This window comes from Gigantopelta aegis, chromosome 3, assembly GCF_016097555.1.
Source record: "Gigantopelta aegis isolate Gae_Host chromosome 3, Gae_host_genome, whole genome shotgun sequence".
NCBI lineage: Eukaryota > Metazoa > Mollusca > Gastropoda > Neomphalida > Peltospiridae > Gigantopelta > Gigantopelta aegis.
Window position 1 is genome coordinate 57,406,840 of NC_054701.1, and position 26,722 is coordinate 57,433,561.

Here is a 26,722-nt window from a genome sequence, read left to right on the forward strand (position 1 = left end):
TAATCACTAATACACATACTACAGAAAGAAACCCGACAGCACCCACATTCAGCTACGCTTCGGGACACTCCGTCGCAACAATTACAAAGCTCGGCGATCTATTTCGAGACTGGGCGATTCCGCCTTGTGCAGCAGTTACAGGGGCCGTCTCATAAGAGGAGGCAGTACGTAGCACATACTTTTGCCGTATCCTGTCGATAACACCCCAAATGTATCCATCAAATTCAAAATGGAGTCAATAATGTGTAATTGTTTTGGTTTAATGACGTAATTAAATCCAAATTCATCCAAAACGGCATTAGCCAACTCTTCCATGTTGTAACGTCGCTTGGTACGATTTATTGATAAAAAAAACGTCAACTTTCAAATTTCACTTCTGACCCCAATCGTCCTTTAAGATCTTTGGTGGTCATAAAACCTACTGTGATACTGAACTACCTATTATCATATAACCATTCCCCACAGTTAATATACCTTACATTTTGGCAATTGTAAATTCTTATTAGAGTTCCCCTACCTTTTTTGAAGAATATATATATATATATATATATATATATATATATATATATATATATATATATATATATATATATATATATAGGTGTCGGAATGTTGACACACATTCTAAGTACATATCTAATGCATCGGGGTGGTGGTCCATGCCGTCTAAGCCATCGGCACGACGTCGTTCCTCTATGGCCTGTCGCCATAATGAAAATTGGAGAAAAACGCATAGTCGTGTAAGTGCAATATATTTTGATGCACCTATACCCCATGGACTGGGCAAGGCTGGGTGTTAGAATGTTCACACACATTCTAAGTACATATCTAATGCAGCGGGGTGGTGGTCCATGCCGTCTAAACCCATAGCAACGATGTCGTTTATTCATAGCCTGTCGCCATATTGAAAGTTATTGTTATTGCTATTATTGTTATTATTAGTAATAATACTAATAGTTGATGTTGCTGATGCTGCTGCTCATTTATTGTCAAAACGGAAAAATATATTTGTGATATATTACGGTAATACCGAATTTTCACTTGTTTAGACGATATCGCAAGGCCTCAGACAGACCTTACCGGTCGATAAGTCTAAACGTGTAGTATGCGTAAAGCGAATGTGAAACTGACTTTCCAGTCACTTATTCGATATTGAATAAGGAAGTAGGAACGAGGAATAAATAACCAACTTCACAGAGCCGTGGTTTTAATACCTGATTATATCATCGTCATAAGGTATTTTTCAAGAATCATATGATACAAATTAAGCTGTAAAATTAATTTTGTACTTATTTTTACATTTTTCTCATGTAGTTTCGTGTTTTAAAATTTGCATTATAGGCGGAGTAAAATCCTCACTTCGTCCTGGCCGGGAATAAAACGTGAACTAAAACGCGTAGGATAAGGTGCTGTTAAAACAAAAGAAAACAAAACAAAAATAGTACTGAATGTTTATCGGATATTGGGCTTTCAATCACAGTGGATAACTCAGTGCAGTAACCACCGTATCATGTACTAGTGTCATTGGGAAATAGTTTATGATCCTGTCATCAAGTATCTATGACACCGACATGTTGTTCAATGTGTTTAACTTTAGGTCCTACAAACTATGCTGCTTTGGTTTGAGACATTCATGGGTTTATTTTCGTGGTAAGATTGGCAAAGAAATGAATGATATACTTTGTGCTTTCGTGTCAGGTCCAAAGTGTAATATATGTTTTATTTTACAGAACACGTAACAGTGCTAGTCTACGAACATATTCTTCGTAGAAATTTCTACTTTCTGTTTCGGTATTTTCTGGAATTTCAAAACAGGGGTGTTATAAATGTCAAACCGAACGCAATTTAATTATCAGTTGGTTATTACGCAAACGTTTTGGGGGTAATTTACTTTAAAAAAAACGTAATCGGAACCACATTGTAGGTATATGGTATGTGGGAATGACCCACTTATCATTCTAGGCTATTGTGCCTCGATACCTGGATCTTGCGCACCGAGGCATTACCGGGTGTGCGTCCTATTATGCTGCGCACAGCTCATCTAATATTATAGTTAAAAGGGAACACAAAGTAGTTCATATTCTCCCCTTTATCCCCGTTTTTGAATTTTTCATTGGATGCACTAAAGTCCGAACCAAAATGTTAACAACTACGAAAATTTGCACTCTTACCTTTATTTTTGGTTAGATTTTACCCAGATTTTGTCCAGAAAGAAATCTTTAAAAAACCATTACAATGACACAGATTCCACATACTAGATGATAACCATGTCAACTATATTGACTTCGCTGAGATCGCACAGGGCGAAAAGCATGTAATTTTGTGCCGGCTGCCATTTTGACTTTTTATGGAATATTCTCCAAGTGGGGTGAAAGGATATAACTTAATTTAACAACGTCATAACATATTATAAAAGCAAACGTGATGACGTCATATTAATTTTATTATTATTATTTTTCTTTTTCTTTAATGATACCACTAAAGATCATTGATTTTATATTAATTATGTCACATACTTTGGAGGCTTTCACCCCTCTTGAAGAGTATTCCATAAAAAAAACAAAATGGCAGACGGCAGAAAACTGCATGTATTTTGCTCTATGCTATCTCAGCGAAGTCGATACTGGCGACATCGTTACAGTCTCGTATGTGGAATCTGTGTCACTAATGATTTTTTTCACAACTTGTGTCTGGACAAAATTGTGGGGAAATGTAACGGTAATTAAAGGTAGGAGAGTAATTTATTGTAATTGTTAACAATTTGGTTCGGACTTTAGAAGTGGGAAAAATATTTCAACAAAATGTTTTGGTCATCCACGCTTTACCTGAAGTGCAGTGACTAGTTTCATTAAAACATATTTAGACTGTAATATATATATTTATCTACATTTGTACTAAATTGTATGCAAATCTGTAAACCACCGATGGTTTTTTTTAGGCTGCAAAAAAAAATACGAAAATCCCGGAAATTGTCCAGATCACCATATTTTTTTGATTTTTCCCCAGTACAAAATGCTTTCCAAATCCTTCATACTGAACAGATTTATAAAACAATATGGCATTGAAATGAATTTTAATAGTATTTATTATGGTTTAAACATGGGGTTTTTTCATAAATAATAAATGTACGGAACAGATGCATGACAATTTTATTCACCCATTTTATTGTCATTCTGTTTCCTGGCATTCGTCAGTCGGGTCACGTGACTGATTTTCTCCAATTTGATTGGCCGAGTCATGTTTACAAACAAAACTTACACACGTGCTTGTGTTTATATGTTTGTTTTGATTAAATATGAGTTTGTGAGAAGTGATTAAATAATTTTATTATAGACAACGTTAAGGTGTTTTTTTTCTAAGACAAGGCATGGCACACTGGGGACATTTTTATATTTAAAATATTAAAGATACTTTTTTTTATTTTTTTACTCTTGTTTATTTATTTATTATTATTTATTTAATTTGAATAATAAATTTTAATTTATTTTTGTAATTTTTAAAATATTTGTTTGGTGTTTTTTTTCCGTTTTTTGTAGAGCTTGGTGGTATACCGTATATACTGTTCAGTTCCAATTTACCATACCGAGCAAATTTCAAAATATTGAAATTTCAGTATTGAAAAACGTTATCCACCATTTAGTAAAGCACTAAAAATAGCTGAAAAGAAGAAAGTTAGAGCACACTTATTTACTAATCATAGGATGTCAAACATTCGGTTATTCTGACATATAGTCTTAGGAAACCCGCTACATTTTGCCATTAGTAGCAAGGTATCTTTTATGTGCACCATGCCACAGACAGGATAGCACATACCACTGCCTTTGATAAACTAGTTATGGTGCACTGGCTGGAACGAGAAATAATCCAATGGACCCACTGGCGGGGGTCGATCCTAGACCAACCACACATAAAGCGAACCACTGGGCTAGGTCTTGCTAATGGTCTTGTGTATGGAATTTAATTTTATTTAGATGAAATTAGCAGGTGATACTAAACTCGGGCAATATCCCCATACCCAACTAAATTGTTTAGGTTTTTTTTAGGTGATTATTGATTATTAACGGTTAGGTACGTTGTGACCTCCAGGTGAGTAGCACCACTAAGAACTTGTTCAGGCAATATACACTCACCGGGGGGGGGGGGGGGGGGGGGGGGGGGGGGGGGGGGGGGGGGGGAGTCTAGGCGGGCAATATCTCCTTACCCAACCAAACTCTTTCTGGGTTATTTATATATATTGGGGTTTAGGCACGTTATGACCCCACAGGTGAGTAGCACCACTTAGAACTTGTTCAGGCAATATACACTCACCGGGGGGTGGGAGGGGGGGGGGTGGGGGGAGGAGTCTAGGCGGGCAATATCTCCTTACCCAACCAAACTCTTTCTGGGTTATTTATATATATTGGGGTTTAGGCACGTTATGACCCCACAGGTGAGTAGCACCACTTAGAACTTGTTCAGGCAATATACACTCACCGGGGGGTGGGGGGGGGGGGGGGGGGGGGGGGGGGGGAGGAGTCTAGGCGGGCAATATCTCCTTGCCCAACCAAACTCTTTCTGGGTTATTTATATATATTGGGGTTTAGGCACGTTATGACCCCACAGGTGAGTAGCACCACTAAGAACTTGTTCAGGCAATATACACTCACCGGGGGGTGGGGGTGGGGGGGGGGGGGAGGAGTCTAGGCGGGCAATATCTCCTTACCCAACCAAACTCTTTCTGGGTTATTTATATATATTGGGGTTTAGGCACGTTATGACCCCACAGGTGAGTAGCACCACTAAGAACTTGTTCAGGCAATATACACTCACCGGGGGGGGGGGGGGGGGAGAGAGGGGTGTCTAGGCGGGCAATATGTCCTTACCCAACCAAACTCTTTCTGGGTTATTTATATATATTGGGGTTTAGGCGCGTTATGACCCCCCAGGTGAGTAGCACCACTTAGAACTTGTTCAGGTAATATACACTCACCGGGGGGTGGGGGGGGGGGGGTGGGGGGAGGAGTCTAGGCGGGCAATATCTCCTTACCCAACCAAACTCTTTCTGGGTTATTTATATATATTGGGGTTTAGGCACGTTATGACCCCACAGGTGAGTAGCACCACTAAGAACTTGTTCAGGCAATATACACTCACCGGGGGGGGAGAGAGGGGTGTCTAGGCGGGCAATATGTCCTTACCCAACCAAACTCTTTCTGGGTTATTTATATATATTGGGGTTTAGGCACGTTATGACCCCCCAGGTGAGTAGCACCACTTAGAACTTGTTCAGGCAATATACACTCACCGGGGGGTGGGAGGGGGAGGGGGTGGGGGGGGAGGAGTCTAGGCGGGCAATATCTCCTTACCCAACCAAACTCTTTCTGGGTTATTTATATATATTGGGGTTTAGGCACGTTATGACCCCACAGGTGAGTAGCACCACTAAGAACTTGTTCAGGCAAAATACACTCACCGGGGGGTGGGGGTTGGGGGGGGGGGGGAGAGGAGTCTAGGCGGGCAATATCTCCTTACCCAACCAAACTCTTTCTGGGTTATTTATATATATTGGGGTTTAGGCACGTTATGACCCCACAGGTGAGTAGCACCACTAAGAACTTGTTCAGGCAATATACACTCACCGGGGGGGGGGGGGGGGGGAGAGAGGGGTGTCTAGGCGGGCAATATGTCCTTACCCAACCAAACTCTTTCTGGGTTATTTATATATATTGGGGTTTAGGCGCGTTATGACCCCCCAGGTGAGTAGCACCACTTAGAACTTGTTCAGGCAATATACACTCACCGGGGGGTGGGAGGGGGGGGGGGGGGGGGGAGGAGTCTAGGCGGGCAATATCTCCTTACCCAACCAAACTCTTTCTGGGTTATTTATATATATTGGGGTTTAGGCACGTTATGACCCCACAGGTGAGTAGCACCACTAAGAACTTGTTCAGGCAATATACACTCACCGGGGGGGGGGGGGGGGGGGGGGGGGGGGGAAGAGAGGGGTGTCTAGGCGGGCAATATGTCCTTACCCAACCAAACTCTTTCTGGGTTATTTATATATATTGGGGTTTAGGCACGTTATGACCCACCAGGTGAGTAGCACCACTAAGAACTTGTTCAGGCAATATGCACTCACAATGGGTGCGTACACAAATTTAAATAAATTCCTTATCTTTGGAAGTGGGATGTAGCCCAGTGGTACAGCGCTGGCTCGATGTGCGGTCGATCTGGGATCGATCCCTGTCGGTGGGCCCATTGAGCTATTTCTCGTTCCAGCCAGTGCACCACGACTGGCATATCAAAGGCCGTGGTATGTACTACCCTGTGTGGGATGGTGCATATAAAAGATCCCTTGCTGCTAATTGAAAAGAGTAGCCCATGAAGTGACAACGGGTTTCTCTCTCAATATCTGTGTGGTCATTATGTCTGACACCATATAACCGTAAATAAAATGTGTTGAGTGCGTCATTGAATAGAACATTTTCTTCTTCCTTTCCTTACCTTTTGGCATTAATATTCTAAATTGTCCCTTTAAATCTTCTCTCCTGGATCATTTCCTTGGCTGTCCATGGGCAGGACCCGGGACAGACATGCTTGAAACCTTAGTGGTATATAAGCATGTCAAAATAATTCAGACTCGGACTGTAGGGAGTGTACTACCAAATCAAATCCCATAGACGACAATAGTAACATATGTAGTTAAAACTCCTACCTGCAGCGTATCAATCGACATAGACACCACGGATATAAATACTACCACCCCTCACACTTCAAGTGAATCAGAAAAAATTGGGGGTCAAGCTGCTTGTTTCTGAGATAATGGGTAGCATCTATGTCTACCCTAGTTCCGCACAAAATTCGAGTACTTTTTTTTACAGGTACCCCATACATGTTTCAAGCACAAAGCTACTTGACACATTGGTACTAGATGAAATAAAATTGCATATTTTTTTTACCCAGATGAAACTATTATTTTTTACAAGCAACACACTCACATTTATAACCAATCACAGGACTTGTGGTGTTCACTTCTCTATCAGAAGTTGGGTGCACCTCGAACTTTGACCCAGCCGGAAGTTATTTGGTTTAGTACTACCTATACTGATAACATACATTTTTCAAAAAGTGTCCAGCTATGTGTCTTTATGACAACCAGGGTCTGGTGTATTCTGACATAAACTGACAACCTTACTGAAACTTGTTTCTACAGTGCAACCTAATATAATGTACACCCCAAAAGACATATATATTGCACGGTTTTGTACAAATGCAATATGTCATATTAAAGAACAAAAAGTTTTTAAATAAAACTCCTGAAGATATTTACTTTCATTTGGGTGTGTGTACTCAGGTATATATGTAGAGACAACAAAGAGTCAGAGTACCTCTACCCCTTTAAAGAATTCCATTAAAACACATGCACTTGATTGACCCCTAGGTTATGAAGACCTTAACAGGCACATCAAAGAAATATCAGTATTAAAAAAATGCACTGTCTGAGGAAGGAAACCCCAACATGACTGTACCTGTATGAAGTAATGACTTAATATCATGAACATTAGTGTTGGGAGGAAATCCTGTATGCTGGGTGTGGGTGTCTTCAAGTTACCAGGTGTGGGAATTTCAAATCCATCGGCCATGCTGATTTTCATAATGAATCATCAAAACCACTGCCAGCCACCAATATTCCTGACTATATTTTATTTATAGCCTACTGTAGTTGGAGGTTTTAATAGTTGTGATATCTGTAATTATCATGCAGCTTTCACACATTTATGTTTTATTAATTACTGAAAAAAGCTATTTTTAAATGACAAAATTATCTGAACATCTATTTTCTTGCATTATTTTCTAATCCAGATGAATACAATATGTATACTGGATGTATTCCTACAGTCTGTAATCCAGCATTTTATTTAGCTAGTAACATTAGGTAATACAGCTTTAACAATAAAATAAATTACCAACTTAATCCAAGGCAGATAATCAAATCTGAAACAAATTGGTTCTGAATATAATATAAACTTAAAATGCTCTTCATGAGAGCTAACTAAGTGATTACTAGAGATCTAAATATATGTTTAACAACCTTATTGTTATGTATAAATAAGAACAGAAGGCAAAATAGTGACAACAAATTTAATTATGTTTTTGGTAAAGTTTTTCTTCAAATTTACTTTAAATTTTGTATAAAACTACAAATTTGTCTAAAATATACCTCAGCACCCTATAAATATCTCAAAATTACAATAAAAATCAAGTTCTTTACAAATTTGAATTTTTAGAATTTCATACATGAAAAATTAACTATGTTAATGGAAACTAAAGACATTAACCCACTATTGGCACATGCTATTTTTAATATAAAAAATAAATTGCTATTAAAATCTTAGTTCAGGTTGCCTATATATAATACCATATTTAAGAGCAGTTGTATATGGCAAGTCAAATACCGTGTAAAAAGAAATGATTGAAATCTTTACAGTATGAATTATAGGCCAAAACCAACTTTTCCTCAGTGCTAACTTTAATTCAAACTCCATTCAGAGCCATGTACAGAGATTATTGTCAAGGTCAAGTTCATTGTGAACTTGCATGGTCGAGTGATGGCTAATTAATCAACCAGTATAATTTAATTAAATAAAATGACAAAATCATAATATATTTTTATTATGCACTGAATATGTGCTATAGGGTGAATACTACCAAATCAAATCCCATAGACGACAATAGTAACATATGTGGCTAAAACTCCTACCTGCAGCGTATCAACTGTTTAGTACTACCTGTAAAGTTTCCACTGATAATGATGTCTCCAGTGATAATGATTTTAGGTAATTATTCTTTAATTACAAATGTAGTTATATATGATATGATATTACAGCATTAGAAATTGCTGGTTATGAGCTATCTCCACTGCAAATCTAGCCAAAATATTTCATCTATTAAGAAAGTTATGAGTACTACCACATTGTTTGGTTGACGGCCTTTGTTTCTAATGAAATTGATTATTAATTGATTGTTAATCAATTAATAATTAATTAATTAATTTCATTAAAAATTATACAGGTTTAATAAGCAATCAGATGGTATTTACATTTTGCCTGTAGGTTGAAAACTTAAGGAAGTATGTGGAATTTTCCCGTAATTGTTTAATCAATGAAACCGTTTTTTGTTTCAGACAAAATTATTAAAATTATTAATTGATTATTGTGTTAAATAATGAATTAAGTGCAAACTTCACCAGTAGTTTGTGTGTTGAATGAACTACCTTCCCAGAAAGTTTCATTATAATCTAACCAATATTAAAAAAGTTGTGACATTGTGTGAACGTCAGCATTACTTAACCGAAACGGTCACAACTTTTCTTTTGTTTTAGTAGTAAAACAAAGCAAAAAATGGGCGTGATTCGACATCTTCAAAACGTCATAACTGTTTTAATATTCATCCCACAGCAACAAATTCAGCAGCATTTTAAAGCTTTCTTCAAGCTCTGTATAATGGTAGCGGATTGATGTCTATCTATGAAGATTTTCTTTGGTCACATACCTACACATATTTTAATTTAATAACAAAAATAATAATGAGCAAAACGTTTCTCATTTTTTCCCCACGACTTTCTAAAAAATCCCATGACTTTCCAGGCCTGAAAAAATAAAGAAAAGAAAAGTGCAAATTCCATTACTTTCGAGGAATCACAGGACCGTTAGGAACTCTATATTAGGCCAAGTAAAAAAAAAAATATGTATATATATATATATATATATATATATATATAAACAACAATTAATATGGGTTGTTTCTTCTTTTTCTTCAGATATGGCCTCCTCATGTTACACTGACAACGACGAAGTCTCGTGCAGTCTCTGTATAGAGGTTTTCAGCGACCCAAGGACAATACCTTGTGGGCACACTTTCTGTCGCGCATGCCTACAGAACCATTTCAACTCCAACAGGAATCCTCACAGCATCTATCGCTGCCCCGTATGTAGAAAGCTCGTGTTCCCGGACACGACGAAACCAGTATCATCCTACGCCGACCAGTTCCCACGCAATTCTGCACTCTTGCATGCCATAGACACCATCAACAAGTTAAAGCAACGTGGGTTAACAGTCTTAACTAACCGACCTCTGTGGTGTAGTTTCTAATAAACCAAATCAATTCCTATTGCCGATAATGTTAACGTTTACTAATTAAACTGATATAACCAGCGTATCAACACACCCAGAAAGTACAGCAGTAGAAAGTGTGGCACCTCACATCTAATCTACCTGCAAGAAAATGGTGTGTGTGTGTGTGTGTGTGTGTGTGTGTGACGTATCATTTAAGAGATTTAATTAATGTTTTTAATAGCAATCGTCATTTATGCTGAAAATAAATAATGTCACATATTACTACCAATCACACCCACAGCTGCTTTTACTCTGTAAATATTTGACACGGAACTCCAGGCTCGTAGCTAGCCATATTTGCGGGGGATGCGTTGAGATATTGGGTGGAACAAAATTTTTATTTATAAGGGCGCGAGAGGTCTAGAGGGCATTTTGAGGTCGTAGCGCGTACAGTTTTTGATAAGACTTCAAGAGCAGCAGTAAACTTTAATTACATTAAATGTGTGACACGTTGTGAAAACCTACCTGTGCTCGACAATTGGCCAGGTACGACTGAGCAGTGTCACACTCATAACATAGGGCGATCGTACTACAATATAAACATCGCTCAAAACATGGATACGATCATTGACAGATTTGGCAGAAACAAGGGGCGAGACGCATATTTTTTTCTAACACCAGCATATAAGTGAACAACTAGTTACACTGTGAAACAATACATTTCTATTTTGTACTTTAATACTCGTTAATTGTAATCCATATAAAATGCATAGTGGGTTCGTTTGCAACCCTATATAGCTGTTTGGTAGTGTTTAATGCAAATGTGAATACACGTTATCGAGATTCGGGCTTTTAAAAAAAAAAAACCCTCTAAATTCGGGCAAAACTCACCCCCCCCCCCACCCCAATCAATGAAACCGTTTTTTGTTTCAGTCAAAATTATTAATTGATTATTGTGTTAAATAATGAATTAAGTGCAAACTTCACGAGTAGTTTGTGTGTTGAATGAACTACCTTCCCAGAAAGTTTCATTATAATGTAACCAATATTAAAAAAGCTGTGACATTTTGTGAAAGTCAGCATTTTAGTAGTAAAACAAAGCAAAAAATGGGCGTGATTCGACATCTTCAAAATGTCATAACTGTTATAATATTCATCCTACAGCAAAACATTAAGCAGCATTTTAAAGCTTTGTTCAAGCTCTGTATAATGGTAGCGAATTGATGTCTATCTATGAAGATTTTGTTTTGGTCACATACCTACACATATTTTAATTTAATAACAAAAATAATAATGAACAAAACGTTTCTAATTTTTTCCATTACTTTCTAAAAAATCCCATGATTTTCCAGGCCTGAAAAAATAAAGAAAAGAAAAGTGCAAATTCCATTACTTTCGAGGAATCACAGGACCGTTAGGAACTCTATATTAGGCCAAGTAAAATTATATATAAATATATATATAAACAACTCCAATTAATATGGGTTTTTTCTTCTTTTTCTTCAGATATGGCCTCTTCATGTTACACTGACAACGATGAAGTCTCGTGCAGTCTCTGTATAGAGGTTTTCAGCGACCCAAGGACAATACCTTGTGTGCACACTTTCTGTCGCGCATGCCTACAGAACCTTTTCAACTCCAACAAGAATCCTCACAGCATCTATCGCTGCCCCGTATGTAGAAAGCTCGTGTTCCCGGACACGACGAAACCAGTATCATCCTACGCCGACCAGTTCCCACGCAATTCTGCGCTCTTGCATGCCATAGACACCATCAACAAGTTAAAGCAACGTGGGTTAACAGTCTTAACTAACCGACCTCTGTGGTGTAGTTTCTAATAGACCAAATCAATTCCTATTGCCGATAATGTTAACGTTTACTAATTAAACTGATACAGGCAGCGTATCAACACACACAGAAAGTACAGCAGTAGAAAGTGTGGCACCTCACATCTAATCTACCTGCAAGAAAATCAGGGGGGGGGGGGGGGGGGGGGGGGGGTCACGTATCATTTAAGAGATTTAATTAATGTTTTTAATAGCAACCGTCATTTATGCTGAAAATAAATAATCAATGTCACATATTACTACCAATCACACCCACAGCTGATTTTACTCTGTAAATATTTGACACGGAACTCCAGGCTCGTAGCTAGCCATATTTGCGGGGGATGCGTTGAGATATTGGGTGGAACAAAATTTATATTTATAAGGGCGCGAGAGGTCTAGAGGGCATTTTGAGGTCGTAGCGCGTACAGTTTTTAATAAGACTTCAAGAGCAGCAGTAAACTTTAACTACATTAAATGTGTGACACGTTGTGAAAACCTACCTGTGCTCGACTATTGGCCAGGTACGACTGAGCAGTGTCACACACATAACATAGGGCGATCGTACTACAATATAACCATCGCTCAAAATATGGATACGATCATTGACAGATTTGGCAGAAACAAGGGGCGAGACGCATATATTTTTTTCTAACACCAGCATATAAGTGAACAGAATTAGTTACACTGTGAAACAATACATTTTTATTTTGTACTTTAATACTCGTTAATTGTAATCCATATAAAATGTGTAGTGGTTCGTTTGCAACCCTATATAGCTGTTTGGTAGTGCTTAATGCAAATGTGAATAAACGTTATCGAGATTCGGGCATTAAAAAAAACAAAACCCTCTAAATTCGGGCAACCCCCCCCCCCCCCCCCCCGAAAAATTGGAGCCCATACGCCTGTGGGGGGCTGTATGATGAGTATAATATTATCATTAACAGACAAGGATTCATAGTTTGTGAAAACAGGAATCTAGAAATTTTTTGTATTGGGAATAGCTTTCGTTCTCTATTTGGTGTATTTAGGGCATCGGAATCGCTTTCGTGAATATTTAAGTCAGATGCTCCCTCTTGATTGTTAATTCGACAAGGGTATTACAATCGAATTCCACCAATGCCTTAATTCGAGACCGAAAAGAGTATCCTATGTGGCGACAGCGGGTTTCCTCTAAAAAAACAGTATCAGAATGACCATATGTTTGACGTCCAATAGCCGATGATAAGTTAAACAAAAATCGATGTGTTCTAGTGGCGTCGTTAAATAAAACAAACTTTAAACTTTTTATTCAAGACTGTCCTGAACTCTCTTCTTTGGTACTATGCAACCTGTAATAGGCAATCGGGCATAAATCTGCTATGTTCTGGGTTCGCATCCCGGTACTGGCTCCCACCAGACCAAGTTTAATGACTCAGTGGTTAGTGGCCGGCTTCTCTCTCACTAACCACTCACCCTCTGTCCTGGACAGACTCACAGACTCTTCTTTCACTCTATTGTAATTTTATCCAAATGAGTTACAGGTTTGTAAATTAACTAAACTTAGCGTCCATTGTTTACGGGTTAAAACTAGGGTCTGCTCCTTTATGACTGCCTCAATTTTCTCTGAATGTTTTTCTTTTCTCTTCCTTGTGTAGTCCTTAACCATATGTATGCCGCCATATATCCGTAACTAAAATGTGTTGAGTGCGTCGTTAAATAAAACATTTCCTTCCTTCTTCTTTTTGTTTTTAGCTGGTGCCCCAGCAACCACAACAAAAACAGATCATCTAAAGCAGAATATGAAGTCCATCTGCCAGAATCTGGAGTGGTTCAACCAAATTCTTCAAAGTCAAACGAAGTCTGAGATTCAGCGACTCAACAACAGTGTCAGAATCAGTGCCGTTGAGATTACAGACGAAAAGGAACCGGAGGGGCGACCAAATCGTGACCGCTGTTCGCGTCGAACAGGCCAAGATGAAGAAAGAGATACAACAATGCCAGCTCTCCACAAACAATGAAATTTCAAAACTGTTTACGCAACACAAGACTGTCATAGACGAAGGGAAGAAAGTGATGATGTTGAGCGCGGATCTGCTTCAGTCGGGATCGGTTTTCGACATCGAGAAGAACATTTCGAAATTCATGAAAATACAGAAGATAACGTCTGACTTTGTCGACACAACTGGTTCTTTAGCGCCTGTTCCCGACTTGAAACTGACTCTGACATCTTGTACTGCCTCCGTGAACATTGGTGAAGTTTCACCTCCGGACACGAGCACGAATCCTAGACATATCGGGCATCCAACCTGACCGGAAGAGAGATAAAATGGTACAGACAGGCGTGTTTAACACGCGGGCAAACGATGTCCTTAGCTCTGGCATACAGTGCATCCTGGTGCTCGAAAGGGAACGATCGAACACGATCGTCGTGGCCGATTCTTTCAACAACTGTGTGAAATGTTTTTGTGCAGAGACGTCTGCTCTCCAAAGCAAACACGAGGTGTTCGGTGCCCCGTGCGGCCTCGCTGAGTCACATGACCAGCAGGTGGCGGTCGTCCTGCCAATAGAACAGCAGATACTGTTTCTGACTATGCGGGGTGTTGTCAGCCTGGCCAAAATGGTGAAGACCAAGAAAAAGTACCACTATATAGCCATGCTGCCTGGCAACCGTATGACAGTCACCGGGGGTCGTCTGTTGTCTGTCGCCCATGAAAACTGGTGGGGTAAATACGTTGACGTGTTGGATGAAGGGGGTACAGTGATTCAATCCCTACTCTTTGACATGTCCATCGAGCCGTGGTGTCTCGCAATGAAAGGGGACTCTCTAGTTGTCGTATCCGACAGTAGTTCGTTGGTATCTGTGACGTCATCAGGGGAAGTCATGTGGGTGACGCGTGATCAAAAAAGGCTATGTCATCTACGTGGCGTAACGTGTGATGTGAAGGAGTTCGTTTACGTTTGTGACGATGTCAGGAGTTGTGTTGTTCAGTTGTCACGTGACGGTGAGATCATCCGGGACATCCTCACGTGCCAGGATGGACTGACGGAGCCTGTGTACGTCTGCTGTGATCAGGACAAACTGTATGTCGGCCAGAGCAATGGAGAAGTTAAAATATTTACGTGGAGCAAAGATTAAAGTTGCAGGATGTTCGCTCCATGGATTCTGTAAAATGCACAATATAAATACAACTGCTGTTTTAATAATGATACTTTCCCCGGACAGACAACTGGACTCGGTGAAGCTTGTTAGATAGGGTTCTTTATTCCGGAAAATATATCAAATAGTTTAAACAAACCATATAAGACAAAATTGTATTATTAAAATACATTCACAATAAACAGTTCTAAAACACAGTATTAAAATACATTAGCCTAATATATATATTTTAACACACTAGTTATTATCAGATCCGGTTTAGTGATCCGCCGGGCCTGTAGCACAAATAACAGAGGGACCCCCTTCCCAGGATATATATTTTGCAACCCCCTCGTGTAGAGGGGGAAAACTGACACATCACCGCGGGGCCCTCTGTAGCGCGCGGCCCTAACACGTGCTACATGTGCTACTAAGATAAACCGGCTCTGGTTATTATCTACAGATCATAGTCCATCCCTTTGACAATCGAAAGAACCATACACTGAGCAAAATTTAACATCGCTACAGTAAACATCAAATTTATATACAGACATAATTACCTTACATTAAACGAATGAACATTAACCAATCGCCGGTAATCATAAATCATTATTTCCAGCAGAGACATACAGACATATACAGTATAATAAAATAAAACTAAGGTACACAGAGATTATTGTCATTATAGGTGATACGGTTTACCTAGACACATTGAAATACCAGTACCTTTAGCTGTGGGCTTTAGGGCGGTAACATCATGGAAACGTCAACACGTCTACAAGGAACAAATACAATAATACTCATTCTAATCTAGTTTAATATACACATACAACACAATATTAATATACTAATTTCTAAAACAAATAATCGCCACTCATTAAATTATTGCTTAGCTATAGGAACATCAGCTACAGTTACAGCTTGATGGCCACGCCTAAATTCTAACACTTACATTTATCAGCGTTAATGTTAATTGAACTAAACATATATTTAAACCTTATATGTAATTTATAAACTTCACTTAATGTATGTTAGAAACATAACAATGTTAATTAGGAAAGTAGAAATATAACTCCCCAATTATCCCTGTATAGTTTAAAAGTAAAGTAAAGTTTGTTTTATTTAACGACGCCACTAGAGCACATTGATTTTTAATCTTATCATCGGCTATTGGACGTCAAACATATGGTCATTCTGACACTGTTTTTAGAGGAAACCCGCTGTCGCCACATAGGCTACTCTTCTTTACGACAGGCAGCAAGGGATCTTTTATTTGCGCTTCCCACAGGCAGGATAGCACAAACCATGGCCTTTGTTGAACCAGTTATGGATCACTGGTCGGTGCAAGTGGTTTTACACCTACCCATTGAGCCTTGCGGAGCACTCACTCAGGGTTTGGAGTCGGTATCTGGATTAAAAATCCCATGCCTCGACTGGGATCCGAACCCAGTACCTACCAGCCTGTAGACCGATGGCCTGCCACGACGCCACCGAGGCCGATCTGTATAGTTTAAATGCAGATCTAGAGTACGTAGCGTAGTTCCTAGCCAAACGTTTAGGTGCATTTGTGTTGTGCATAATAAAATCTTTAAAACCAATAAAACCACCATGGTTACAATAACCTCGTATGTTTTCACTATCAATGTTAAGCGCTGATCTACGGAAGGGGTCGAGGGGATGCGGATCTCCCTGCTCACGGCGAAAAAAGAAGAATATTTTTTCCATTTATTTTACCGCTAATATACTTCTCAGTGGCGGATCCAGCGTTAAATCTAGCAAGGGTGACATCGAGGCTGTGAGATTACAGTAATCAAAAGTACACCGACATGTATTATCCACATGCTTAAATCGTCCACAGAAATTCAAGCTGACCACTGTAAACATGTTCACCACTACTATAATAACCAAAAAATGCAGTATATTCATCTGCTAAACACTGGATTTTTCGGAGCACTTCGAATTTCGGAGGGGGGGGGGGGGGGGGGGGGCGCGCACTTTCAATACACTCCTCTTGGATCCATGCTTTCAGTTTTTCATGTTTAAATTAATACAATGAACCTAACTTAACTGAAACCCCCCCCCCCCCCCCCCCCCCACACACACACACACGCCAATCATGGCACTGCCTCCCCTCCCAACATCCCAAAACACGACTCATTGACAGTTTGGATGCTGTGTAAATATGCATATACTTTGTATGTATGTATGGATGAATGGATGTAGGCAGGTAGGTGGGTGGGTGGTACGTAGATCGATGGATGGTTTTAAATTTGTTTTGTTTAACGACACCACAAGAACATATTAATTGATTTATTAATCATCGGCTAGAGTTTTAGAGAGGAAACCCGCTACATGTTCCCCACATTAGTAGCAAGGGATATTTTGTATGCACTATCCCATAGACTGGATAGCACATACCACGGTCTTTGATATACAACTCGTGACGCACTGGCTGTAACGATAAATAGTCCAATGGGTCCACCGACGGGGATCGATCCTAGACAGACCGCGTATCAGGCGAACTATTTACCACTGGGCTACGTCCGGTCTCGGATGGATGGATGCAAGCATGCATGCATGCATGTATGTTTGTGTGTTCATGCGTGCCTGTATGTGTATCTGGTTATGTAAATGTGTTTGCGTGTGAATATTTAGCTATGTCCCAGTTATGGCGATACATTAATGTTGACTTTCACTTGTATTTATAAGTCGTACTTGTCTAGTATCCCACATGATGATATCCCGGTTCTTCTTTCACAAAAATATGTTTTGATCACAGGTATATGTGTGTGATATCTCCCTTCTTCGTCTGTCTGTCTGTCTGTCTGTCTGTCTGTCTCTCTCTCTCTCTCTCTCTCTCTCTCTCTCTCTCTCTCTCTCTCTCTCTCTCTCTCTCTCTCTCTCTCTCTCTCTCTCTCTCTCTGTACATATCGTCAATATCATATATTAGGAATAAAAGTTGAATTATGTGAGCCACTGGCATAATACATTATTTGTACTCCTAATATATGATATTGACGATACCGAAAGCCTAATACAATGTGTCTTTGTAAACTGCATACGCAACTTTAATTCCAGTCAGCCATTACTCGATATTCAAATGAATAAATGGTGCCGTGTCTTTTCAAAAGGAATATCCTTATATTAAAATCAACTAGTACACGCCTTTTTTCCCAGAACGCTGGATAGCTTTTAATGTAAAGTTGCTCTATAAAGCATTTTTTGTTTTATGATTATGAATGCATACGTCAATTCTGTAGTGTCGTCATAGTTCGTGTAGTTACATGACTGTTACATACATATATATTAACGAACTGGCGCAAGGGGTAATTAAATCCTTTCTGGCCTCACAAATTGTCCCATGCCGTTGCTGGGACTCGAACCTGTGGCACCGAATCTCCCGCAAATTGCAGACTAACCACGATGCGTTCTGAGCTATCCAGACATCAATGTATGCATGTATATATGTATGTATGTGTATATATATATGTATGTATGTATGTATGTATGTATGTGCGTGCGTGTGCATATATATAATTTTTCTTATCCCCCCCCGACATTTTTTTTTTTGGGGGGGGGGGGGTGAGTTACAACAATATTACAATATACATTCCCATTACATCATTTTCTATAGGTACTAAATAGACATAACTAATACTATACAGTACTTTTGTTATGTTCTAAATAAGTCGTGATAAACAGACCGTCACTTCATATAAAACGATGTAAAAAATACAAAATGTGCCAATAGTATACTGATGGAAAAGAAATAAAGGATCACACAGATAGCAACAAGAAATAATGACTGCAATAAAATCAATTCATACTGTCAGAAGTTGACTGGGAACATATAGGCAACACATTCAACACTACAGACATTCAGTCCCACATTACAACTTGGCTTAGCCCAATAACCGTTCACACACCCCTTTTCAAATGTCTGTCCTCGTCACAGGCGTGCTGGTAACCTAATATAACTACTTTGTATAAACCAGGATGTTGCCCGACAGACTAGGTAGCTGTGACAAGCGATACGGCTGACGGACAATTACAGTTGGGAGTACAATGAGCACACGGTTTCCATTTACATTTACTTGTATTCATATCTTATTCGTCTACTTTTCGTGACTCCACTGTCCAAAGGAAACCAAGCGAGACCTACCTGAAGGAAAGAAGAACGACGCACGCAACACATTCTAATGGGGGTTATATGGCGTCGCAAATGATGAAAGAGAAAACTCGCCGCCATCACGCCATGAGCTCTTCTTTTCGATAAGTAGCAAGGGACCTATCATACAGACAACATCCTACATATAGGAGAGTACATACCACGGCCTTTGTCACACCAATTGTGGAGCACTGGCTGGAAAGAAATAGCCCAATGGGCAAACCGACATAAAAAAGTATGTCACCTCATAATAGTTTTAATCTACCTGCAACGAAATAAGGTGTCACATGGTATTTATGATTTAAAGAGTATTTTTTTTAGTAACATTCATTTTAGCTGAAAATCGCAGTCCATTTAAGAAAACATATTTTACCCTGTATCGGTTTCAACCTCAAGTATACACCGCATATCAAATGTAGACATGGGGGGGGGGGGGGGGGGGGGGGGGGATTGAGTGGAGGGGGATTGATTGAGTAGACCCCCAGCCCCCAGCAATTTTGGGTACTTTCCTGGTATTGGAACGTCAGCAACCTGTCCGCGAAGCCCACCCGTTTGCGAAACCTTATTCCAGGGCCTAATATATAAATGATATTAATTAAATACATTAATTAGAGCACCGGCCAAAGATGTCCCAATTGGGACATTTTGGGCTTCAACATGCCCATCCATAGTCGACGCATATGAGCAAAGCTACGTATGGATCATGCTATCTGCTACAGATACAGACGCAGTTGCCGCAGCTATTGCATCAGTGGGTGCACTTGAGAGATGTGAACAGTGGGTGGCTTTTAGTACAGTGTATACATACCTGCTCACATTATCCCGACCAAATTCATAGGGTAAAGGGAATGGGGATTAGTTCTTCTCTATATCAATTTGGGAACCAAAGAAAATCAAAATAAACCTGTACATTGTCGTGGCCTGTTATTTATGTATTGGAGCAACAATGTCATAGTTTGGTTGATATATTGCATATTGTGCGTTTTTAACCACAAACGTTAACGTTGTTGCCTATGGCATTTTATATGGTATAGTATATCCTATAACGGTATTCCAGTCGCCTATCTTGACGGAAAGCCTCGAGTTCGAAAGTGGATCGATCGAGATAGTAAGTAGATCGATCGAGATAGTAAGTCGATCGATCGAGATATTAAATCGATCGATCGAGAAAAAGCGTAATAACCCTAATTGTGGACAGACAGTATCTGAGATGTGTATCCATGATAGCGTGCTTGAAAGTAGACCATTCACAGTAATTTCCCCTTTCCAAAGTACTAGTAACGAAATATAATTTTCATAACCGTCGTCGGTGGCGTCGTGGTTAAGCCATCGGACATAAAGCTGGTAGGTACAGGGTTCGCAGCCCGGTACCGGCTCCACCCATAGCGAGATTTAACGACTCGATGGATAAGTGTAAGACCACTGCATCCTCTTCTCTCTCACTAACCACTAACAATTAAAGCTGCCGTCCCTGGTTTCAATCTTATAAAATCAAGTCCTAAGTTCAAATACAAACATAACTGAACTTTTAATTAATTCGCGAGCTATCACCATTAACGCATATCGTCAAATGCTTACTATGCAGTTCAAAAAATGCTCGCCATTTTGTAACGCATACCGTACTATTTTTAGCCGCATTTGACGTCACGCATTTTTAATGTGAAAGGCTTTCCTCAAGTTAGCAGCGATCGGAAATGATTCGGTGACACAAGCAGAGCAGACAATTAGGTAAGATCAAACAAGTAATTATGTACCTTGTTTACTTTTTTATGTCGTAGGGGGATATAATTGAGGCCTTTAAGCAGAGGTAATATTAGGATGGTGTATTAAAGGGCATACATGCAATGTGGCCAGTGTGCTCGTACTTATCGCCGTGATAAACGTATTGTGAGTATTGTCCGTCCCAGCCTCCATCAACAATGCTCTTTGCAAATAATTTCAGTATGATCCAACATAAAAAAAGAAGTTAAAATGTTCTGAAATGACACCCCCCCCCCCCCCCCCCCCCCCAATACACCACACACACACACCACTTTTTTGTGTGCAATAATAAAAAATGTTCATAAATAAATACGTATTAGGAAGATGACACATTCACTGCTTGGCACTGGCGTAGTCAGGATTTTATATAGGGGGATGGGGAGCACACTATAGTCCACAGGAAAATTACTTTTTCTTCTACTGGGGAATTTACTACAAGTTTTGTATTTCTAAGCCGATTGTTTTTTAAATTGCACTCAAAAATAGTTTTTTTGAAAAAAACCCAACAATTTTTTATTATACTTTTCTTCTTACATCATACACCAATGAAATTATTTACAATATTATTATTTTTTTGTAGGAGAATAAGACGGGGTTTTAAAGTCTTAGGAGGATAAGACGGGGTTTTAAAGTCTTAGGAGGATAAGAGGGGGTTTTAAAGTCCATTATGATAAACCCCAGTGAAATGTTGGCAGTCTAATTACCCGAATGAAAGTTAAATTGTTCAAAGATGAAGATTAAAATGAATGTTGTTGTTTTATTTTATTAACTTATACTCCTGGGTCCAGGGATTTATCTAGATATTTTATGGTACCAGACATAAGCCCCTTCCCAAAAGCAAGTGACACTGAAAATTCCCAATTTGACATGAGAATATTTTTAAATTATGTCTACTCCAATAAATCATCATTCAGTGGCCTATATATGTCACAATTATGAATAAATCATCATTCAGTGGCCTATATATGTCACAATTATGAATAAATCATCATTCAGTGGCCTATATATGTCACAATTATTAATAAATCATCATTCAGTGGCCTATATATGTCACAATTATGAATAAATTATGCTTATTTTCCCAGTTCCATCAAATATAGGACCATGGTAAAACAATTCTCGACAAATCCCTGGAGTCATTATTATTTGTCATTAACATCCCTAAATGCGTTAGGCTTCAAATTCTGTTTGATTTGTTTTCTTGTGCATGCTTCATGTAATCAACATCCAATTTGTTGTCATCTGTTAGCAATTAATTTTTGAGGTTTTTTATTTCATATTTTTGGGAACATTTTTATTAAAAAATATATTTTCGTCAATTAAGTATCTATAGTCCGTCCCATCCTCGTACAAAGTTGATTTTTGTAAATAATTTCAGGTTAGTTTGACATGAGAAGAAAATTGAAAGTGTTTTAGAAATAAAAAAAATTGCTATTTTTGTGTGCAAGTTAAAAAATAATCGGCTCAGAAATAAATAATGTGTAGTAAATTCCATAGCATGAAAATAATGTGTTCCCCGTGGGAAGGACTATAAATGCATATTTTTTTTTATTTTTTTTTTTTATTTTTTTTATTTTTTTTTTTTAAATGCATATTAACTTTACACACAAAAAACCCTGTTAATTGTACTAAATCATTATTGTTTATTCCTTAATTTACTGCTATTGGTCTACTTGATTCGTAGATATGAAGCTAAAAATGGAGAAAGATGAATTAACATTTGGTGAGTGTCACATGACCTCGCACATGCCAGATCAACAAAGATAAATTAGTAAATTTTTATGATTTTTACCCCCACCCTGTTAAACTTTTGCTAAAATTATATTTGATTTGCAAAAGGTATGCTGCATGTTTGTGCCCCTACTGTAGTGAATAGGAGACAAAATCCATTCACAAGTGTGTATAATTTTGAGTGTATAAATTGTTATAATAAATAATAATCAGTTCTTTAAATGTTTTATATTTAACAAAGTATTCACTGGTATGAAAGTATTGCCCATCTGTATTGACATCAAGTGTTGTCAGCAATCATGGGTAGAAAAAAACCCCAGGTGAAGTGACTGCTGTTGAGAAAAATTGTTCATGTAGTGGCCTTAAAAATTGAAAATGACAAATTGCACATGTGCAAAAAGGTTATTTTTCAAAACACTGCCTAAATATAGTTAGAAACCTAACACACTTGCCAGTTTATTGGATGGTGTTATACTTTGTTTAATATAATGGATTCGTCTTGTCTACTTTGTTGATTTGGTTTTTGCTTTAACTGATTGGAATATATTTTTTATTTCACATACCGTAACTGAAAAATGTAGAATATTCTTTCCATAGGTATCGTATTTGTGTTTTTGTTGTTAGCCTAACAGTTTGGGATGTGAATGGTATACATATATATATATATATATATATATATATATATATATATATATATATATATGTATATGTATATGTATATGTATATGTATATGCTTCTGGCAATTTGAGATATGAAATTGAATTTTAAAATTTAAAATTTTGGAATCGTGGAATATTTATATCTAAGCAAGTATGATTTACCTACAGCCCTTAATGACCGTCAACCTTTTTGTTTTGTTTATTTCCTTGTGTCAGTATGACCATGACATACACAACCTTAACAATATTGACAATGGTCATCATAGGTTGTTCTATATTTCAAAGCACATGTATTGTAACTTGGTAAAGCTATGATTTATTTTTCTGGTTTATGACTAATTTCATTTTCATTTGGCTATTAGCCGACATTAAGCAATACTGTTTTAAATAGCTACATATCTATTGATCATGACTGATTATTTGATATTAATGGATTTTGTAGGCACCACTCACCAATGAGCACTCTGGGAACTGACTTATTTACAAACATGTGTTTAACATTACGATATATACATTAAAGGGACATTCCTGAGTTTGCTGCAATTTTTAAGATGTTATCGACTAACAGACACTTTTTAACGATTGTAATTAAATATCAAATACATGTATATTTGTGTGCATAAAATATTAGTGGCTGTATATTAAACTTGTTTCTGATCGTTCTAATATTTGTACTAGGTTAAATTTCATTTTATGTACGAAATTATTTGAAAACAAAAATCCAGTTTGGGCTTCTTACAAATATTAAGACAACCAGAAACACATTGAATATACACATTGATATTCTAAACAAGAAAATATATTTTAAATGTAAGTTTAATTGTAGAAATAGTTTATTAGTCGGAAACATCTTACAATGCAGTAAACTTATAAATGTCCCTTTTTTACCAAAAACAATACAGTACAGTACAAAACAGTATATCAGACATAGTTATTAGGGAGCACCAGTATTTAGATTTGTTTTTTAAACATTCCGGTAAAAAGTCTGCCGATGATGAACTGGTAACCTATACAAGCAAGGGAAAGGGCCATGGTAAGAACAGGGGTGAACAGAGTGCAAAGCAGACGACAAGGGCAGAGCAGTGGACAACGATAGTGCAGGGAACGAGGGAGACGCAGAAAGTGTGAAGCAACAATTTGAAAATAGGACATGGTTAAAGGTATGAGTTTTATTGTATATAAACGTATAAAATTTTGTAAAATTGTGTTCATGAAAATGGCAGGAAATAATGTCAGGTTATCCATGTAACTCTTTCAGTGTGTCACCTTCAATATATCTTTGGTTAAAAATACATAATGGCATTAAAAAAATACAAAACATATTTTATTTATTAAAACATTACAGTTCCGGTTACCAGTGTTACTCTTTTACTAGTCTTTAATGGAATGTTTGCTCATTGCTAGATTATGTTAAACAATATTTAAAAAAAATTCCTCATAATAATGCACACATAGCATTAACTTTCTATGCGCATAAAAGATATGTTATTATTTCAGGAACTTATAACAGGGATGTCAACTAATGATGTGAGAAACCTGTCTGAAAATAACTGAAAGGGAGCTAGGAATTGTGTTTGACTTATGTGAAATAAGTACATCACCATCACCATATAGATTCCATCCCCCACAAGAACAGACTAGTCCAAGTTGGTATAGGTGTGGCAATTGTAGGGAGATGCCAACAGAAATTGAGAGGAAATGCTGTGACAACCTTCCACGGAACTGCATTTCACAATAACCAGTGTGTATTCATTGTATTCACATGTGAAATTTTATCATTAGGCACTTAAGAAGAACAATAATAAAAATTAAATGTTTCCCAGTTTGGCTGTGATTAGTAAAACAAAAATTATCTCAAGATACAAATATTCAGAACGAATAATGGGAATAACTGAACCAGCCACTGTAAAACCGGCATTAACATCTGTAAATGGTCAGATACAACATTGTTATCCCCTAATTATACTAGCATAATTTATGAACTTTTATCAAAAATATTCCAAGTTTTATTTGTTATGGTTTCAAGTCATTGGTATAAAAGATAAACCAGAACTTCTTTTGCCTCTGGTTCATTCTCTGCAATGGTTCTGAATATCCTTCTTGGATCATCCTGTGAGATTGTCACTGGATGTTGCATGGTCAATTATGCCTCATCTATTCTTTTGTGTATAATCTGTGTTAATAATTCTAGAATGTACTGGAACAATTTCTTCTCCAAAACGGGCACCACACTCCCTGTGTTACTCCGCTTGGAATATATTCGACGATGCCTGAAATTAATAATAAATATGGATAATTAGTACATGAAATATTTAAATGTGTGGAAAGTACTGTTAATGGTCTATAAAGTTCAAATATATTAAACATTTATTTATACATTCCACAAGATCTAACCATTTCACTCATTTGTGTCACCTAATGAGGGAGAAAGAGCTTAAAAACACCAACAACGGGAGTTGGGTGGCGTAGAATATACATATTTACAAAATAGACTTAACTGCAACATTTGACTTTTTTTTTCTTTTTTTTTTCACTAGCCACCAGGCATGGCAATAGTAATTTACAAGCCTAACAGTGAATATCACTAGCCATGGGAGTGGGGCTACCATAATCTAGAATCCTTATACAAGTGAAGAAATAAATCTTAATATGTTAATATACATTTATAATACTGAACATTGATATATATATATATATATATATATATATATATATATATATATATATATATATATATATACTGAACAAAAAAAGAAACTTCGGATTTGTACATATAGTATTTGTTGTGTTAAAGAATTCATTGTGTAATGAAATTATATAGGTAGTATTAGTCTTGAGCTGTATTATCAGGATTCATGAATTTTATCGATTATTTTTGCACTGTTAATCGTCGACAACGTGAAATTCAATTTGCACGTGCATGCATGGTTCGACATGTCCCGTGTAGTATTCGGTCAATTTGTTTTACTTGTCTTACTGACATTGTTGTCAAGTGAACGAAAACGCTTAAAAATGTGTAAAAAAAATTAACGTTTTTTACATTGTAGCATTTTTAGTATGCCAAGAATACTCAATAATTTACGCGAACGGGCGATTGGCATGCTTGATGCTGGCTTGTCGACAGAAGACGTTGCAGGGCATGTTGGGAGTTCTGGTCGAGCGATACGAAATCTTCGCGTAAGATTTCGAACGACAGGAAGCACCAACGACTTGCCACGTCGTGGACGTCCGCGTGTTACAACGCGTGGTCAAGACCGCTATATCATGAACACGCATTTGCGCAATCGATTCCAAACTGCCACTGCTACTGCTGCTAACACACCTGGGCTTCATAATAACCGAATCAGTGGGCAAACTGTTCGT

General features: G+C 37.9%; 1 protein-coding gene across 1 annotated transcript; it reads left to right on the plus strand.

The window, feature by feature from the left end:
- Positions 1-1,175: 1,175 nt before the first annotated feature.
- On the plus strand, positions 1,176-15,257 carry LOC121391100 (E3 ubiquitin-protein ligase RNF135-like). The gene is made up of 4 exons (XM_041522847.1): positions 1,176-1,236; positions 9,800-10,084; positions 11,602-11,886; positions 13,656-15,257. The coding sequence occupies exons 2-4, from the start codon at positions 9,802-9,804 to the stop codon at positions 13,919-13,921; spliced, it is 834 nt and encodes a 277-aa protein (XP_041378781.1). The 5' UTR covers positions 1,176-1,236; positions 9,800-9,801; the 3' UTR covers positions 13,922-15,257.
- The last annotated feature ends 11,465 nt before the right edge of the window (positions 15,258-26,722 follow it).

Coding starts and splice junctions, on each gene's coding strand:
- LOC121391100 (XM_041522847.1), top strand. CDS start 9,802: ATGGCCTCCTCATGTTACACTGACAACGACGAAGTCTCGTGCAGTCTC. Junction 10,085..11,601: donor CATCAACAAGTTAAAGCAAC/GTGGGTTAACAG, acceptor CTTTTTCTTCAG/ATATGGCCTCTTCATGTTAC. Junction 11,887..13,655: donor CATCAACAAGTTAAAGCAAC/GTGGGTTAACAG, acceptor TTTTGTTTTTAG/CTGGTGCCCCAGCAACCACA.